General features: G+C 37.6%; 1 protein-coding gene across 9 annotated transcripts in view; it reads left to right on the top strand.

Moving 5' to 3' along the window:
- Positions 1-20,977, top strand: part of MEIS2 (Meis homeobox 2) — a 174,240-nt gene that overhangs the window by 15,689 nt on the left and 137,574 nt on the right. For all 9 annotated transcript variants that reach the window (XM_032112307.1, XM_032112305.1, XM_032112302.1 and 6 more), the window contains exon 7: positions 1,437-1,551. In XM_032112307.1, the coding sequence (XP_031968198.1) occupies positions 1,437-1,551 (115 nt within the window). The remainder of the gene's footprint in view (positions 1-1,436; positions 1,552-20,977) is intronic.

Here is a 20,977-nt window from a genome sequence, read left to right as displayed (position 1 = left end):
CTGCTCAAAGAATTTATCCAACTTGTCACTTGCTGCTTTCAGCTTCTCCTCATGCTTTAATAGTCTAGTGGTATTTCACAACACAGATTTAAACCACAATCAAACTTAAGAAGCATTTTTTTTTTTGAGGGGGTATTTGTTGTTTTTTTTGTATTTGAATTATTATAATGTGCTTGATTTAAGTTGTTGCATACAGGTGACAAGTAATGCAGGTCCAACCCCTGCTCTGATCTGTTTCATGTGTTCTTGCTCTCCTTTTCTGCCAGAGGAAATTCCATCTCTTGCCTGCCTTCATGTGGTGCTGATAAAGCTCTTCCTGTACAGTAGAATTCCTGTTTTCCTTTAAGCAACAGCAGGGTATTGGGAATGATCAGGAAAGGGGAGGAGGACAGGAGGAGAATACATTCAACAAAGTAGCACTAAACTGTAACATTAAGTTTTCCTCACTTATCCTTTTAAATAGCAGCTCCTCTCTCTGGGAAAGCCAATACCCAATAAATTAGAAAGTATACATGAATTATGTGACTTAAGTACAGTAGTTCAGCTCTTAGCCAAGTTTTGCGAACTTTGTAAGTCTGTCTTCTGCATTCCCTTTTGTAGTGTTTTATGCATAGTAATGTGGAAAGAATTACATAAAAATCACTATACATGTTATTTTATATAATCACCTGGTGGTTATTCTTGACAATTCTTGTAAATGAACTGTTAGAGTGATAAATCTAGAAAGTCTCTTGAAATGTGTCATATCAAGGTGATGGCTGGGGGTGAGGAAGCATCTTTCCTGGTATATAATGTCTTTCAGAGAAAGCTTGCTTTTTCCCCTCAAAACTTTGATCTTGTTGGAAGTTTTTCCAGCATTTAAATGGGTGACAGAGTGGTTAGGGAATGAGGGCACACTCCTCTCCCATGCATGTTCTCCTGTACTTCTTGAAACATTTTCCCTCCTATTCTCCCCTCGCAGCTGTAGTCAGTGTGGAAAAACAAAGTGTGGGGAGATAGTTTGCATACCAACTATCCTGATCCTAAAGAGAGCACTTAGTATCATAAACTATGTAGGTAGATGCTCTTCCCTCCCCTGCCCCTCCACTACCCTGTAGAGCTCAGTGAGAAACTGTATTTACAGGTTTTTTGTCTCTCCTGAAATATTGTTATGCAGTACTACTCAAACAATTAAATCCAGACAACTCTGTGGAAAGTTTAAAAAAGAAAAAAAATCTGTCTTATGTGTTAACAAGTAAATCTTTGTATCTCCTCTGCTTGCCTTTGCTGAAGAATTATTACACTGTGCAAATAGTAGAGGTGTTTGGCACATTTCACAAATGCTAATGTGTATACTTTCTTCCCCTTCCTCCCCTCTTCTCCTGGTTTGCTTTCTGTTCTTCATTTGCTATTGGAATGGGAACCGTGGAAAAAATTCCTTGGCACTCTGACACCAGAATCCTTCATCTTGGAGAGACCACGATGATGCAACCTCAACGCACTCGGCAGGCACACCAGGGCCCTCCAGCGGGGGCCACGCTTCCCAGAGTGGAGACAACAGCAGCGAGCAAGGTAAAAGGTCAAACTTTTTCCCTCCACAAAGTAGGCATGACTAAAATAACTCCAGCTTTTTTCATTATATCAGTACATCTGCCTTAGAGTAAACATGGAGTGGCAGACTTGCAGTATAATCAGCTGTAAGTTAGGGAGACGGTATTTCCTTTTCCTAACCCACTTAGCTGCATTTTATTATTATTTCAAAGTGAAATATCTAATCTTCAAACAAGCTTTGTAATAACAATTGATTAGTTCTGCCAATTCCTTTACAAATTTGGTTATCTACAGTTTATTTTTGTGTGGTGTAAGTAAATATAATGACAGACATACTCTCCAGCTGCGGTGCAGTTGTTTGAGTTAAAGATGGGTTAAAGAGTTTAACCTGCAGTTTTTTCTGGGAAAGGGACTTCTATGTGAAGTTATGAAGCTGCTAAATTATATAAAGTAGAAGCAAGCCCCAAATTGTACAGAAAAATGTTTCTTGAAATGTTTGCTTGTACATATTTTTTCCTGATTCTGAAAATCTGAATTCTGAATGGTAAATAGAGATATACCTGAACTGCAAAACCTCTTCTATATCTATACAGAGTGAAACTTTCTCAGGGTTCAGAAGGTTTGATTATTATTTCAGGGTTTTTTGTTTTATTTCCTACTGCATTGCACCTTATGTGTGGTCATCTGCATCCATGCTGAGTGAGTGTCAAAGGCTCTCATTCTGTTATGATAGTGTTTTACATGTGCTCATTAGAAGAATAAGTGACTCCAGAAGGTGTAAGAGTCAAGCCTCCAGTGCTAAACGTTGGGTAAAGATGGCCTGCTGTCATTCTTGGATCTTGACTCAAGAGCTGATTTTTTCTTTTTTTCTTTTTTTTTTTTTAAGTCCAAAATTTAAGATGGACTCCATTCTTGGTTTTCTTTGTAAACATGGTAAGCTTCTGCTAGTGCGAGAGACATTACCTCTATAAGGTCTTATGATATGGTCTCACCAGGAGATGTTTCTCCTTCACCTGCAGTATTTTGCCTGTCTTTCCCCCCACATGCCCAGCAGAGCCAACTACAGGGCTGACATCCAACTAGCCTTGCAGGATCCCAGAACTGAAGAAGGTAGAAGCCTTCAGGGCTAGAGCTGCTTTGACTATTCTCATGCTGCAGACTGCTTCCCACCATTATATTTGCCATGCTTAGAATCACAGATATGTGATTTGATGTCTCTTATGTGGCCCACTGCTTGGCACAGAGCCAGTTTCCCTCATCTGTCTGATGACCTGGTGTTGTACCCGTTGCGATTCTAGGAACTTGCAAAGTTTGTTTCTGGTAGAGTGGTTTGGGTTTGTCTCCTATTTGTAAGAATTGTTTATACATTTGTAATCTTATTGCTGATAGAAAGCGGCCATGGCACAGGGTGTGATCCAACTCCAAAATGAGTCACAAGGGTTTTTTGCTATGGGATTAAATTGGAGCTGTACAAGACCCAGCATGAACCACTGCAGCCTCAACCATTAATGATAGGGAGAACTTGACTGCTAAACAGCATATTGGTGTTATGCCTATTGGCTGGTCATAGGCGTTACTGTTGATCAAATGTTTACATGGTATAGTGTAGCTAAAGTGCTTGGTGTAGCACATGATTTGCATGCTTAAAAATGATTCCTTCGAGGGGTCTGCCATCTTCATTCCACCCCTAGGGAGGAAGTTTCCTCACACCTCTGCCCCAGGAATCCCTTAGAAATTGGAAAAGTTCCTTTGTTGAGCCATGCTTGATATAAAGAAATCCCTTTTATCAATATCCAGGGATCTTGCATTTCATAGTCTCTGATCCCTTGTCATGTAACTCAGGTTGCTTGGGAAATATTGCTAAGCATTAGAAAAAGCAGTTGATGATTACTGCACCAACTTTCCTTTGGAAACAGGTTTCTGCTAATATATATGATTTCAACAAACCTGTTATTCATTTCTGCAGAAGAGGAACAAATCAGTCACTAGTGCTGTCCAGTGTAGCAGGGTAAAACATGGCTGGTATGTTTCCCTTTGTGCTCAGCTGGGCCCTCTAAAGGGAAGCAGACGTCCAGTGGCAAATCACCATTCCATTCAGCTGCTGGCAGCTGAAAGATGATTCTGCAGCACCAGCAGAATTCCCATTGGAGATGGCTCTGGATTGCTCTTCCCCCTCTCAGTCCTGGGAAAGACTAAAGAGAGTGAAGTCTGTCTTGAATTTTCCTTAGGCTTTCTTGAGGGGGGCAGAGTTTGCCTTATGATTCCTGATCTGGCAGTGAGCTGTTCCCAGGCAATGCCAAGAAGGACAGATGCCCTCTTGAGCTATTCCAGTCCAGTTACTTACTTGGGTCAGCTTGGTTTCCCTCCAGTTTTGCCAAGAGCTTCCACAAATGCTGCTTCAAGTATTCCACTTGCCCCAAAGGATTTCTTGGAAGTGGGAGCTCATTAGAGAATCTTGGGTTACATTAGCAACTTACAGTCTTCTCCACTAATGCCTGGTGGCAGCAGAGATTGATTCATCCTAGAACCAGTCTCTTCTGGCTTTTGAGAGCACTCTTTCCAGGGGTCTCTGCTTTTGCCTTAAGTCTATGATGTGCATCCTGTGATTATTTTTTTTTTTTTTCAATTATTATTTTCTTTTATTTTCTTTTGGGGACGGAGGAGATGGAAAGGATTTGGGTGAGTGATGACTGTTTTTTGCAGACTTTCTCTGCATGAGGTAGAGATATTTATTACCTGGAAGAGTCCTTCCATAATTCTTACAGTTTGAACCAAGTAAAAAATGTATAGGCATTTTGTCTCTTTATGGAGGACAGTCTCTTCTCTACATTGCATGGTTGCCCTTTGGCACCAAAAGGGTTAATCTAGTCTCTGTTTGGTATTATTAGAAACATGCTGGCATTGGAAGAGTTAAGTAAAGGGCCTTCAGGCAGTAAATGTTGAAAGATTATCCTAATTTTATTAGTGGTTAGTGTCTATGTTGTTCTTAGCATGTCACCTCACTTGTTCAACAGAAAACTAAGCTATACAACATATTGATCATCTGGCAAACCAAAGTAGTAGTGATCTGTAATCCACCAAGCATTTATTGACTTTATCCCAGTTCAGATCCACAAATGCAAATCAATGCTGTATAATACTATTTTAAAGATTAGTAATTATGTAGTAGGTCTGATCAACTTTCTGCCTGCCCTGGAAAGAGTTAAATGTATCCAATAATAAAAATAAAACACTCTAAACATCTTACAAAGGAGAAAAAGGAGAAGCTGATTTAATGGTCTAATGAGGCCATCTTCCAGAGACTTGTTTTGTGTAGGGCTTGCTTTGACCTTTCGCTTTGCTCAGGAGCCCAACGCTTCATTTTTCACATTCTTGCAATTACGTTAACGCTTCAAGCATTTCTGACTCCAAGTCAGCTAGCAACACCAGGCATAACTCAACACTGTGAGTTTTTCTCCTCTCTGTAGATTCATTAACAGGTCACCGGGGTCCCAACTGAAATTTAAAACTGACTGGTTCTGTTGGGTTAGCTGAGTTATAGCAGGGGAGATGGCAGGAAAGGGGGTGAGAGAAGGGGAGGGGAAAGAGAAGACCCTGGGGTTTTTGCCAAAGAATATATGTGTAAAAACTCTAAGTGGAAGATTAAAAGGTGTGTGTAGCTTTATCATCCACCCTTTTCTTTGGAGAGGAAAAAACACATCTGAAAGTCTTCTGGGGTATTGTGTTTTCTTTATTCTTTGTGAAACAAAGTGAAAACAGCCACTGCCTTTACATAAAAGGCTAAATGACTTCTAGAATTTGGCATCAGTTTGTACCACAGTGATGGATATGATGTCCCAGACTTTAATTCCTATTTAATTTCTTTATGGGATATTGCAAATAATGAATACGGCAGATTATGCATGAAAAATGGGAAATAAATCTTTTTAAGGTTTAAAAACATGTGGTCTACAGGAAAGCACCAGGGAATAATTTCAGTTTCACATTTTATGATACCAGGATTGTATACCTGATCTGTCATATTCATAGTTCACTCACTCAAAGGGCCTGATCCATCCAAGTCTTCCCTCAGGATATTTCAGGAAGGTCAGCATCTTTTTAGGATTAGACCTGGGGTGACAAACTTGATCATAAGTAAGAAGCCAGAGATAAGAAAATTCTTATAGGTTATGGAGCAGTAAAAATATAAATGAGTATCACATCTACTTTGCTTTATGCATGTGAGTGAGTAATTCATTGTTGTCTGGCTTTTTTGGCTTTGTGTTTTGGGTTTTTTTTTTGGTTGTTGTTTTTTTTTTTTTATGTAACTACTTGTGCTGAATGATCTGCCCCTTTATAAATAATATCTGAGGCTACTCTCTAGGGCAAATCTCAAAGTAGTTTAGAAGCACTTCTGTGCCAGCTTGATGTCTGTCCACAATAGCTTTCTTTGGCAAAGACTCCATGCTCTGGTTCAGGACAAAGTCAACTAAGATATTAACTGAAGTGAAGCATCCATCACAGGTTAACTCTCTGGACTGATGCTTGTTGGAAAAATTAGGTAGTATATTTCCTATTCAGTATATACCATCTTATAATAAAAATAGTATGCAAGTCAAATTTGTTTACAAGACTAGGAGATAAAGCCCAAATGTCTATCCTAGTATTAGAAACTCTACTGGCACTACACAAATCTTAGAACCAAACTCCAGTGGTTAGAAAAAGGAGAGGGATATGTTGATGTTAGCAGCAATTAAAAAATAACATGTTCATGCTAAATCTTTGGAAGCTAACCCAAAAACTAATGCTAAAACTTCTTTTTCCTAGTTCTGTAAGTATGGTAAGCCTGCTGAAGTTAGTATGCATATTCATCATAAGGATTCAGAACACATTTTTATTCCTTTGTATTTTTACCTATAAAATGATAGGGTATGGTTTTATTGGGAGAGAGCTGCCTTCTGTAAGAAAGGAAATTCCTGATAGAAAGGCTCAAACATCCAGACTGTGAAAAATCAAACTTGCTAATAAATAATGCTTCACTGGAGATGCATTATTTCAGAAGGCACAGTTCTCATAAAGGTGAACTGTATGAAGTATGAAAAACTCTTAAAGAACAATGACTTTTTTCAACTGAGGAAGATACAGGAACCGAGTAGCCCTTATTAATTCATCTTTTCCTTTCAAGTTTGAGGGGCCCGTCCTTGTGTTGATATGTATGAGTAATTCCCATTAATGGTGATGGGAGTTACGCATGTGCACTGACAGAAGAATAGACCCCTTAGTGTTCAAAGCACATGAAATTTACATTTTTTCCATTGCTGTAATTGAGATGTTGACAAATTGGAGAATATTGATGAGCCTTTGTTTTAAGTATTTCTTGCCAAGTTTGCTTTATTTTTTCATGGTTTGAACAATGGTGTGGGTTCAGCAGCAATGAGTAATAAGGGTAGAGTAAAGATAACTTTGTATTTCAATATTTTGATGTGCCAATAAGAAATAAATTCTTAGGCAAATGGAATATGTTGTTTTAATCATTAGCTATGCATGAAAGAAAAATTGATGTTGACATCTTTGCTGTAAAATCGTTGTAATGGGGCCTTCCTTACAATTCATTTTTGTAAAATTCATTTTGTACATTTTGCAGCAATTGAACAATCCCTGCACTGTGAATAGGCAGAATTCCCAGAAATACTGAGACAGTTGGCCCAGTAACTGCTGAGCTCACACTGCACACCACATGCACATTAACCATGATCATGCCAGAACCAGCTTGGCTAAATATAGTCAAATTTTGGTATCCTCCCATCCTTTCTTTTATTTCTGTCTATTGCAAGAAAAAATAAATGTTTGCCGACTCCAGCAATTAAACAATAATTGCAAAAAGAGGTGTGTCCTTACCCACTATTCAATAAGTAGCATTAAAATTTCATAGTGAATCTTCACTTCACTATGCAGTTTTCTAATAATCAGGCTGGTAGCAAATTCCTCACCTTTAATTAAATTAAATCTTAGAGAGTGTGTGTGTGGTGTTTAAAATATTATACTTGTATTGAAGTTACTCATCTCACTCTTACCTTTTAATCCATGTAGGTTTGTATACTTAGATGTAGATAAAAATCTACATACACATTTACTTCCATATTTGTAGTATGTTTTGCCGGGGTTTCAAATGCAGCCTAGTAAAACTCTGTCAATGGAATGTTTTCATAGTGGCAGTAATCTCTTTAAAATAACCCTAAATACAATATGACAGATGCCATCTGGAATAATCTTTTGCTAGTTGCTTTCAACTTTTATTTTTTCCTACAGCTAAGTTCATCTAAAACTGGTCACTTACGGTAAACATAGTGAACTCTTTCCTTCATAGTGAACTTTTATATGTGAATGTTCAGAGAAAAAAATGACATGATTTTACTTAAAAGATTGTTACTTTGGAGAGGTTTGCCTCTGACTTCATGTTTCTGGGTATTTTAAAATACATATATGTGTATGTGTGCTTATATATATTTATTTATGTATTTGTATTTCAAAATAAAAAGGTAGGATTTCCCCTTAGGCCATTCTTTCCATCTCAGATCCTATTCAGCCTAACCCAATCTGCCTCCAAATGCTAAATAACATTCCATTCAGTAAATTATAATTGTATGTTTGTTACAATATTAATGCTTCAAAATGCAACACATTCAAATATACAGTATTAAGTGCTTAAATATCTTCCTGTGTTATTACAGACTAATTTCTTCCTATATGCACCAATTTATTTGAAAGATCTAGTGTTGGAATCTCTGGATTTTTTTTTAACATAGTTGTGTAAAGGGATGTCTCCTGATGCCTGTTAGAGTTTAATTTAGAGTAGTAATTAAACTTGAATACTGCCTCATAAACAAAAGATAAACAATAAACCAGCCACGTTCCCTGCTGTTTCATAGCTTTCTTTCCCAGATGTTTTAGCCTGATAATTTTTACATAGTGAACTACCTAACGTGGATTGCTATGGACAGAGGTCAAAGCCTAGTTCTTTGTAATGGTTTTATAAAAACTTTTCACTAATGAAATACTACAGGGTTTCCTTTGTGTTGGCAGATAAAATTGTCAGATACCGAAAGACACTCATTAATTGACTTTTTAATTCTCTCCCTCTTGTTTATTAAGACAGCTCTTATTAAAAAAACCCAAGCCATAAGCTTTATTTTAACTGTTGATGACTAAGAAATGTTTCTATTTCTTAATATGAGGGTGCCTGAACAGGACGTTGGAATACTGTAAAGGGCTGCTCAATCTTAAAAAATAAGAATGCCCTTGCAGGAGCTGCGCTCTCCATGTTGATCCTAAGCAACTACGGAAATGTTCACAGTGGAAGGCTTTTAATTTTTCAAGCTGCTCCTCAGGCTGCCGAAGCTTGTGTGTCCATCTCTGGACCGCTCCTCTGTCAGCCATGATCTTTCTAATTGCCAGGTACTGGTAGGCCGTTCAGCTGCAGGAGCCATGTTATTTTCACTGGGTGGGGTAATTACTGAAAGCTGAGAATAGCTGCACTAAAGACACAGGGATACTTTCATGATCCCATTAGCATAAGAGAGGGTAAATTATTCATGCCAAGTGAGGATTCTATGGGGAAAAGTATAGTTAATGCACATAGTTTTTAAATGTATCCCTTTCTGCTCTGAGACTAAATTCTTGTTGGATTCAGTTCTCAGACATTTACGGGAAAGCTCTAGTGGCATGTTAGACGCAGTTCATCTCTCTCTGTTTGCAGCGCTCTCAATAGAGACCATCTGGCACGGATCCAAAAGGTGATTAAACAAAATGATCAGCTCTTGTTGCTGTGTTACATGTCCAATACTCTGGATTAAAAAACATGACCCACAACAGTCAGCTAACAAAATTTTTTTTTCCTCTTTCCCGTTCCCCTGTAAGAATTCAGATGGTCCACAAATGTCTATGCCATCTTTGTGTCCTTATGGCCCATAATCATGAACAGGTTGTGCAAATGGCTCTTTCTGTAACACGGTCTGTTCCAGCAGCATAGAAACATTTCATATTAATTGGGTCAGTCTAATGTTCATAATGACATGGGGAAAAATTACCCAAATGTGTTCTTATAGTAAACACTTAAAATGTGCCTTTCTCCGATTAGAAAGTGAAATTTGACATCAGGCTCATGTAGCTGATTTATTTTTTAAGATGGATGAAAATCAAAGCATGACACTGTCATCTGCTTAAAATAGTTTAAAGCCCCTTCTAACCAAATAAAAAAAAGCGGGGGGGGGAGGGGTGAGCTGTGGTTTAACACCACAATCAGGGAATGAATTTACAGTGCTATTCAGAAGAGTACTCCCTTATCATAAACAAGCTGATAATCACACTGAATCTAACTCCCAATTAGCTCTTTCTTTGCTCACAGAGATGAGCGTACATGTCCTCCTTAAACCATGATATGTTGCTGTTGAGTCAGACAGAACGTTTGTATACCTTATGTCATATTCAAAATGTAAGGGTTAAGGCAATATATTTACCAGAAAACCCAGCTAATCAGCAAGGTAATTTTTCAAACCAATCTCTTCAATGCCTGAGTTAAGGTAAAAATGCCAAGACTGTGAAGAGGGGACATATGTATCTTATCTTTTTGGGGTTGCATCAAATGCCAAGTACTAGCGTAAATTCAACAGAAACCAGACATTGTTGGAAAGTAATTAAAGAAATATTGAAATTAAACCTACCATATGAGTGAAATATTTGTAGGCCCGTTTTGTTGCATGCATAACAATTTTCATGGAATTGAACAGTATTTCTTTCTCTTGTACGTCTAGAGTTGTACTTGTTAAACATGACAGAGGAATCACCTCTGTATATTCAGCCATAGCATTGGAGGGATCTATTTAATGCTAAGGGTGTTTACAGTCCAAAATCAGTAGGTTTACTTAGAGGAGACATTTATTTAAGAAAAACAAAAGAGAGAGAGAGAACTGACAGCCTTCAAATCTATGCCAAGAAAAATCAAATTCCACTTTTAAAAGTTAAAAAGAGCCATTGTTAGCTTCCCTTACTGTGCAAGGTGGTTGTGGTTTAGCCCCAGCTGTCATCTCAGCCCCACACAGTCACTTGCACATTCCCCTCTGCCAGTGAGATGGGGGAGAGAATCTGAAGGGTAAAATTGAAAAAACTAATGGGTTGAGATAAAGACAGTTCAATAGGTAAAGCAGAACAATGAATTCAGTACTTCTCCTCAGCAGACAGGTCTTCAGCCATTTCAAGGGAAGCAGGGCTCCATCATGAATAAGAGTGACTTAAGGGGACAACAATAACATCACTCTGGGCATCTTCCCCTTCTCTTTCCACAGCACTATACACTGAGCAATACACCATATGGTGTGGGATATCCCTCTGGTCAGCTGGGGTCACCTACCCCAGGTGTGTGTCCTCCCAAGTTCTTGTGTGCTCCAGCCTCTGTGCTGGTGATACTGTACAAGGGCTGCTCAGCAACAAAAAACCCCCTTGTGTTATCAACACTGTTTCCAGCACAAACAGAAAACATGGCCCCATAGTAGCCACTGTGAAGAAAATTAGCTTCACCCCTACCAGACCCAGAATGAAGGGGAAAGCCATAGGTAGGAGGTACCAACCTATCCAGAGTGCTCAGGGCAGGAGGGCAGGCTCACCCAGCTCAGGGCAGCCTGGTGAAGGAAAGGGACCCTGGTAGCCATGTGGGGCTTAAGGCTATTAGAGGGCAACTAATGCTCTATTATCATGCTGATTTTCGATTGATTTTTTTGCTGTACAGTACTTGTTGAAGGCCCTCTAGAGTATCAAACACTGCATTATGGCACCAGACATTGTAGTATGCTGGCCTTTTGTCTGAATGCCTTGTCTTCTTGCCTGAGGAGTGCTAACCACTCCTTGATTCTTACAGCTTCTGAGCAGCTTCTATATCTATATAGGAGGGAAAGTAGGACAGGTGAAGAAGATTTGACAGCTGTGTTTATCTGAATCTTAATGTGATTTGGCACATTTGTCTACAGTTCTGAATTTTCAAACCGTTCTGATATTGAATTGCTGTAAAATGTTGTTTTTAATTTATAAAATCACTTCTCATTTAAGTAACTGATTGCGGGGTATGAATAAACCTAAGTCTGGTGTCTAAATATACTTTCTTAGTGTAATTTCTAGTAACAGGTACCACAGGTTGTTAAAGCTGGAGCTGAGGTTGCAGGAAGATCTATATAGGCTAAAGTGAGTAATTTCTCCTGTTTTCTACCTTGCTATTCACTTAAGTTATTGTATGATTCAGATAGGTTTTTCATTCACTAAAAAATCAAGCCATCTACATGTAAGTCTTGATAAACTGAATCAGATGAGTATCTATATATTTGGGATATCATCTTCAAATAAGTGATTGTCATTTTAACCAGTGGTTTCTACTGCTTTGTGAAAGTCTTTGTGCATGCAGTAAATGTAAAAGAGTACTTAAAAATGTTTGCAAGAATAACAAAGTACGCCTGAAAACACATGTAGAAATTTAGATTTGCAACTTTCTGGTGTTACGTGAGCTATAAAAAAAGCAGTGTGTTCATAAAGATAGGATAATACAGGGAAACAGTGACGGCCACCTTAATTATCCCACTACCTGCAGGCATTATCCAAATAACAAGTATGGTTGCTGGGAAGACATCTGTTATTTTGGTGGGCTTCCCTGTAGCTTCTCAGCTTCTCATGCAGTAAAGGTATGTCTGTCTACCCAGCAGCAACTAAGTGCAGGACTGGATCTGACTGGACCTTGTGTAAGTTATGTGCCCTCTCTGACATGTGTTCTTCCCATCTGTACAATGGGCACTAGAGTTCCATGAATTGTATGAAATGGTCGTCTGTTGTTGTGGACTGCTCTGATATTCCAGGAATGCAAGTTTATGTAGAAAATTCAGGTGTGTTCTTCTCTTGGCCTCCTTGAATTTAATAAAATAAGCTCTGGATATACTGAATTCGTAAATTATTGTATTGTTTATTTAAAAACACTTCCTCTTTTTTCCACAAAGGTGAAAATATGTGAATGAAATAGCCTTGATCTTTTAACTTTGTATTATAACTTTGTTTTTAATGAACAAGACTTATGAAGTAGTGAAAAAAGGATGGCATGGATCACATCACCACTTCTTTAGCGATGTTTCCGTAAAGATGAAAAGTCTAAAGTGTTTTCAATGTTTAAAAAATCACTGTATCATTATATATTGTATTCCTTGTTTAGTGGTTTTGTTTCTCTCCCCCTGAACAAGCACAGTAACTCTAGACCAAGGAAAACTTGGATTTTGTGTTCATATTTAGCTCCTAGGGACTCAAGGGTTTGGTTTTAAACAAGTTTATAAAATGCACTGTTGGCTTTTTTTTCCCTTCTTTAGGAATTCCTTAGTACTCTAGATCTATAGAACAGGTTGTGATGCTTAGTGACCCTGCACATCAATAGCTCTGTCTTTTAAACATGGACATCGATTTTCCTCATCCTGGCATGAGAAGATGTAGCATACCTCCTGCTTTGTTGCCTGTGAGTTTTCAGCATATGCAAAGGCAGTGGTTGCCAAGAATAAAAGCTTGGGTCGTCAGAGATGGCAGCAGTATCATGAATAGTCTACTTCCTATTTAGGTGGTTTTTGTTAACTATGAAATACATCTTATCCATTTGAGGGCGAGTTGATACATTTTTTGTTGCTGTTTTAGAGTTGTTTATTACTTTTTTTAGTCTTAATAAGTGCAACAATCTAGATTTAGTAGTTTGGCTTTCTACAAAACCTAAAAATAATATTTTAAAGTGCACCAACTAGGTGTCTTGATCACAGTTACAGTACTCATGAAAGATCTGTCTTTTGTTCATGAATCAGTGGAGGACTTTCCAGAGAAGGTTTGAAGGAAGGCAGTGTGAGTCAGTTAAAAGCAGTTCTTCCTTCTCAGAGGAGAGAAAAAAAAGACACTATTCCCATAAGATCTTGATCCTTTTTGCATGGAATCGGTAGCAAGAGCAGGGGTGCTACTGCTTTCAGATATGCAAAGTTTGGGTCAAATTCATCAAAATAAATGAAACCAGAGCATAATTCTCTTATCTTAAAAAACAAATACACAAAAAAAACCCCTATTAGTTTTTTTTATAATTCCCATAGGAACTACTGCCATTAAGACATGTAGGATCTACAAAAAGATAGTTATAAAGTCTAATACTTCCTAATATATTTTGGAACAAAACTTCATCATGCCCTGCATTCTAGAGGACAAATGTTAATAAGCACCAGGTTTTTTATATTTGCATGGCAAAGTTTTGAATAATTTTTTTCCTCTGGTGGTTTTTATGTGTTAAATTGAGCTTCAGAGAAAATTAATTTGTGCTCTCAGTTCAGTTAATTTCTTGAAATGCTAACAGTTTTGAAAATTTCTCTGTTGGAGAGAATAAAGCTATGCAGTAAACTCAAACTTAAAGGAATTTGACTGCTTCTGTTTGATTGTATTCAATATATTAATTCAGGTAGGTGTGGAGTTGGAGAAAGTAAATGATTCTTTGTTTTCTACTGCTACATATGGGTGGTTTATAAGTGACAGCCCCAAAGCCTGTCTGTTTTTAGGTTATTTGTGAAGCTGTCTTTACCCCAGCATAAGGAGCTAACACAGGGAAATTGTCTGGTGGCAGAGTTGGCACGATGGCCCTGGTGACCCTATTCCTACCTACAGCCGGGGCAGTGAGCCCAGGAAAGAGAAAGACAAAGTGGTTTCCCCCTGCTTCACTGACTTCCCAGCTGCTCTGAGGCTGAAGTCCATTGCTAACTCCAGATGCTCAAACTTGCACTGAGTGCTGTCCTAAACTGCTGGCCTCATAACTCATGGAATGAGCTCAAATTATTTTATGGATGGTTACCTTTGTACACCCTTGGCACTATACATTCCTCATGCACAGGCTAGGATTGGGGTCTTCTATTTTCTTGTGTAAACAAAGCATTTGCTATAACTGACAAGGATTGGTGGAGCAGCCATGAAAGCGAGAGAGGGGAATTCAGCAAATTCTCTATTAATATGTGATTTGTACCATGAAATTTTTTGACAACCCTGGCATTTAATTCTTAAATAAGTAAAGAGTGCACTTTTCTTTATAATCTTGCATTATGCCCACCAGCTTACTCTGGCGACACTTGTTTAAGTAGTTACATATGTTTAAATTTTCCTTGGGCCTCTCCACATACAGCTGCAAGCTGGTCATACCTTGACTAAAGGCAGCCCTCATTCGCAGGGAGTTCAGCAGAGTGAGTGTGGCAAATACACATATATAATTTTATTGCAGGACTTGGTGCTAAGGTTTTAAATAATTTACGAGCGTAAAATTGGGAAACTCACATGAACTCCCTCTCTAATTTTACACTCCTGCCTAAAGAGGATGGAACATAGCACAAATAGCACAAATCAAGATTTTTCAGCTTGAAGCTTCCTTCCTAATTCCTCCCACCTCAGATTCACCACTTACTGACGGTTCTCCATTTCGTGGGACTCCTGACCCTGTACATCTGTTAAAGGGGATAGTTTGGAATGAACACAGCCTCCTACTCAGAAGGACCGCAGTGTTCTCTTAGCTCCTGCTAGATGCTTGAACAAGCAGAGGGCTTAAGTGAAATCCTTTAGCTGAGCCAAAATCTGTTCTTATTTAGGGACTAATCCAAAGCCTGTTAAATCAACAGAAAGAGACTTTGGTTGACTTCAGTGAGCTTTGGATCAGGCCCTTCCTTCCTAATACATCTGAAATCAATGGAGGTACATTGGGCTTCTGCCAGTTAAAAAAATAAAAAAGGGAGAGGGGTTGTCCTTGTGCTTTATTTGTACAGTACCTAACATATTGAGGTCCTGGTGCTCAAACAGTATCCCAAGTGCTTCATTGAGACAACAATAATTTTGACTTGATTAAACTGCTTGGTGTTCATGGACTTCCATTCATCTAGGTACATAATTTCCCTTGTCTAAAACAACCACGTATGCTGTGCATCCACTTCATGCCCAAACATTATTTTTTTTTGCTAATGGTTTATATAAAGGAAATTCTTGCAAAAAGTAAAAAGGGAGGATGTCAGTTTTTACAGCAGGATTTTTTTTTCCTGTTTTTCTGTGCTCTCAGATTGTTAATAAAGTTGTTTTGAATGAAAAATACTCAGGCCATAGAACATGCAAAACCCTATGAGTGTAACTGTCAGTTCTCTGCCTTGAGAAAATTTTTAGAGCCCCGTGTGTTCTCTACAGCCAAAAGCTGTCACCTTTATATAATTTCTTTATTAATGCCTTTTATTTTTATTTCTCAGTATTAAGATGAAGTCCAAATTATAATCTGCCACTTGTTAAAGATTTTAATGTAATAATTAGCATTATGGCAATGGCAAATATTTTTTAGGCAAGAAATGGCAAAGGACTAAAACTCCTATGTAAGTTTCAGCATAGACTTTCTGTTTTCAGAAGTGCCTACAGCAGCTGACATAGGACCTCAGTCTGGCAAAGGCTATTACATTTCGTTACTCTGTGTATTACAAGTCCTGTTACTGAAATCAAGAGATCCACAGTAGGGTTAATATTGACCACCTCAGCCTTTGTAGGATTTTTTTCAATTGATACTTTTGCTCTAGTCATAAACTACAAATATTTTCCTTAAAGTTAGTAAGTCTTGTCTGCTTTACCTTATTAGAGTTTTGATTAGCTTTCATTTGCTTCTGAGTTCATGCACTTAAGATTCATTTTGTGTATTCAGACACTTAGCATATTTTGTGCAAAACATCTGTCACAATGTGAAAATGTATTTGAGTAAGAAAATATTTCTGGTTCATATCTTTTTTTTTTTCCAGTGGTAAATTTAGACACATATTTCTAGATGCAAAGTGTTAAACTTAATAATGTTTTATTTTAATAGACATATTTAGTCAGCAGTCTTTTATCCCTTTTGTGTAAAAAGGTAAATTCCATAAGTTTATAGTACTACAAAATTAAGTTTTGATTCAGAGGTTACCAAAATGCTTAATGCATATAGATGTCTTTCATTTTGGGGAAACATGCATAGGTTGATCTGCGTTAGCATCCTGTATGTCTTACAATTCTGTATGTTCTGTTCTTTGCTTGTGAAAGAAAAAAATGACTGCAGTGCCCCTACTTCATCCAAGAGAGAAGTAACAGTGCAGTTTTCCATTAAAAAGACATAACAAAGACCATCATATTAGTGAAGAATATTTCTTATATTTTAATTGCTTACAGATTTTACTGTTTTCTTTCCATTTTAAGGGACCATCTTTCAGTTTTAAGGGAAATTCTCTTAAGTTGACAAACTTACTTTAGACGTAGTTGATACTGTATATCTTACACTCTATATGCTCCTGTTTTCTGCTTTCTTCTCTCAGGAGAAACTCATCCTACCTTATCTATTTCAAGAATATCTTCTGTAGTGTATATCTACAATGATAGATGAAACATTTACATTTATTTGTGAACTGGCTATCCTAATTATTTCCCTGAGTTGGATGTTATTGCAGTTCATATTCCCAGCTTTGAGCATAGTTTGGGATAAAGTTCTGTGTATGAGCAAAGTTTTATGAAAGAAGGGCTTTATTGATTTCTTTTTTTGTTTTTAAAGATCTTTCATTCGTGCTATTAATCTATAACTCAGGCTTAGCTAAAATTATGCCCCTTTTTTTGTTATTTTGTTTTCCCTTCTGAATCTGAATTTGGGCAGGCCTTTCTAATCTGGTAATTCATCACTGACGTTCAGGGTTTGGTTTCAAACCCCTCTCTACTTTCTTGTAAACTAATCCTACAGTCCTAAGACCACCAAAGAGAATGTCATTTTAGCTAGAAGTCCACACTGTCAGAATTCAGGTTTACTGTATGCCAATTAACCCTCCTTTAAGCTCTTCCAAATGGCTATCAATCTGGTTTGTTTAAAAGGAATAAGCTGTCCTTTTATTTTAGAACTAGTAAAGAATTTTACATCTTTCTAAAGCAATTTTCTGCATTCTTACTGACTTCATTGATATGAATGTAAAGTACACAATAGGTCAAATTCTGACTTCAGTGGGAGTTGGTGGGAGCACAGTCTGTACATCTGAAGGCAGAATTGATTCAATCTTAGTGTGCCTGTGTGGCAAAAAAAAAATCTCTATATAATTTGTCTTCAAATAATCAGTGAGTACGGATTTGAATTTGTTTCTCATGCTACTTTCATGACTGCCTTGCGCGAGCTCAGAGGAGGTGCTCATGTTCTTAGGAGGTGTGTGTGTATTTTTTTTTCCCTTGTTTATTCACTTATAAACATTTTACATGCTTCCTTAGAGAATTTCCTTGTAAGGTTCAGTTGTTCTTAAGAGACTGCGAACTCTGTCTAGCACGTAATTTGTAAACTATGCAAAGAGCACCCTGCAGCCGAGGCAAACCCTAGAACCATCCACTTGGACCTGCTTTGCTTGCCACTGTAGTACTCTTGGATGTAAAGGGTCCTGTACTGTGGCTGTAATGAGCAGGATACACTCATGCAAGACCAGATGTCCAGTGGAGGATCCATGTATTCATTCTCTGTTCCAGTCCTCCATCAAACTGCTGATTGTTATCGCATGATTAATTTTATTTTAGGTCATTTGAGAAGGACATTGTTTTTGAATGTAAAAAACCCCAACGTAATATCCTCTGCTCTTATGCCTTCTCCATGCTCATTAGCTGTTCTTGAGTTGTCTGTCTTATTTCAGTGGAGCAAGGTATAACTTCTGTGAGCAAAATTAAAAAATTGCATCCAAAAGAAAAGGGAGAAGGTCTGTGAGCAGGTATGTTGCTGTTAAATTCAGGTGAAAACATGGGTTTTTTACTTGTGTGCTTTAACTTAAAACTGAGTAAAAGCTGTATCTCGCAGTTTCAGAAGAAAGACTTCATTTACACCAGGATTCTTATGCTTTAAATAACTGAATTGGCAGACTTGATCCACTCAAATTTTATTTTCTAGCTGCCTTTTTATAACAGTGCTTTAAACAACTTGTTAGGAACTTCTTATATTTTTTTAGAATGTCATAGATAGAAAACACTGGCTTTTTAAAAAAAAAAAAGTTTTTCAAAGTCATTTAGGTCTTTAACATAGCATTAAAATATTTCCTTGTCTAAATCATCTCCCATATATTAAAAAGCAACAGCCAGCTGGTTTCCTTCCTGTCCTGTATGTATTTAAGGTTATAACATTAGAAATTCTAAGCTTAGCTTCCACCCCTCCTCCTTTTTTTTTTTTTTTTTAATTTAAGTTAATGACTTTGGGGGGGGGGTCTTGCAGTTACATTAAGCATCCATGAAGGTAGGGGTGTTTTTCAGTAGGGGTGGTTTTTGGTAATATTCTTTGTTTGGTAGGTCTGGTGGGAGGGATTGTTGTTGTTTTTTGGGGGGGTTTAAATAGCATAGCAAAGAATAGTAGGACATAAACCTTTTAAAAGTTGGTTTTGTAAAATTTAAAGCATGAACAAAGGTTTCTCAGGTTTTGCTTGAATCAGCCCACAACTGTTATAAGAAACTGTAGAACTGCAGACAGGCTATGGCTTTTCTCATGTCCAGGGGAATCCACTGAATCTTGGCCTTCATTTAGGATTCCCTCCTGATGAACAAATTCCCATGACCGCTTTTGAAGCTTTAAAAGCTTTGGTTTTGTTTTAAAAGGCCTCTGAGCACAGGCAATGTTTTCATAGGCATTTAGAAACAAAAACTTGAGCTTTTAAACCTTCAAATGTTGCTGTGGGGATTCACTTGGCTTCTCAGCAGACCAAGTCTGAGATAACACCTGCAAGAAGTGTGTATCTGTGTGTGTATATTGTGATGCGCCATCTCAACTGACCCACAAATGTGACAGTGGTGTGTGCATGTGTAAATCTTATTGTTATGTTTTGCTGTTACTCAGTTTTAAGGGCAATCTATTATTTTGGTTCTGTGGCATAACTTGCGTAGATAAGCCAATTTTGGTTTTAGACTGCTTTAATTTCTTCTCCCTCTTTGTCCTCTGATGCAAACTCTAACAAATGATCTTCAGAAGAACAGACTGAGTTAAAGTCCATGGTTATGTTTCATTATCTAAAGGGTACTGGGTTTTTAGCTTCAGTCTTACTTTTTTCTTCTACAGCTAACATCAGTTGCACAATAAAAGGTAGTTTTCTATAAATAGGTGGGTTATACCACATGTAAACCCAAGTCTGTGATTACTAGATGAGAAAAAATGTTCAATAGATGTGAATGTGCAAATCATCAGGCTGGTGAAGTAACAGAAGTACTTATTTGCACTCCTTTGCAGCTCCATCTCTATGTGTCTTAAACACCTGAGGTGAAATTTTGTCATGTTTTAGAGGGAAGGGGATTTTCAGAATTAAGGATAAATACTAAATGAATATATTAACACTGCTTTTCTCCTGTCCTGTGCTGTTCTCAAAACACCTGTTAAAAACAAACAAGCACATATTTCGAATTGATGCTACTGACTGGCAAACTTGGCACCAAATAACCTGCTGAAACTAAAATGTTGATGCAGAACATGTGCTTAACTTAACAGTCCATAACCCTGTTTTTCGAACACTGAAATACCTACCCTGAGAAAGCTCATAAAATGAAGGTCTTTAAAGTTCATAGATTAGATCAATGAAGTTGCAGCTGTTTTTAAGAATGTGCATCTTCATTGACTCCTACTAATTCAAGATGGCCAAGTGTATAAAATATGAGACATGAAAGCACTGAAGATATTTTTCCTGAAAATGTGCTTTCCATAGGTTCAGTATCTAAAGGAATGAGAAGAGAAGGGATGCTCAGAGAGGCAAACATTCTGCAGCTGAGAGGACTACATATTGCAGGCAGGTCTGAAAGGATCCCTGCTTGGTTTCTAAGGGTATTTAATTGAGCTTTTTACAGCATATAGTGATTAATTCTTCTAGAAATTCCCAGTGCCCTTAAGATTCTATTGCTTGGGATTAGGTTGAGCAATTTGGCATATCTCTAATCGTGTTTCCCCATGTGTAACATTCCAGCCATGTCTGTCTGACTTTACTGTTAAATATATAATTTATAAACAGATAACAATCCTGATAAGCTTGTTTCAATCCATTCTAGAATGAAATTACTTGTGTTGTAGTACATGTGATAGCTTCCAACTGCTTTAGAGTAACTGTACTCAACAAAGAAGAAATCTTTGTTATAGTGTTTGTCTGGAGGCACTGGAAATTAAAAATCAGAGTGACTGTAGCAACCAGGACCTATTATTTCTGAAGTGTTTCCCAAGAAATAAACTTTCTGCACCAGGCAAAAGTGAATTTGTAACAAATATGGGAACATAGAAATCTCCTTTTTGCACTTGTCCACGCAGGGTATATGTTTGTTACTTTTAAATGAAAGAAATTGGAATAGGCTCTATTAAACTGAAACTAATTTTCTTCATTGAATTTTTCTGGCTGCGTAAGTTTTCTGACAAAAA

The sequence above is a fragment of the Corvus moneduloides genome, chromosome 6, assembly GCF_009650955.1.
Source record: "Corvus moneduloides isolate bCorMon1 chromosome 6, bCorMon1.pri, whole genome shotgun sequence".
Taxonomy (NCBI): domain Eukaryota; kingdom Metazoa; phylum Chordata; class Aves; order Passeriformes; family Corvidae; genus Corvus; species Corvus moneduloides.
This window is presented reverse-complemented; position numbering and strand designations above follow the sequence as displayed.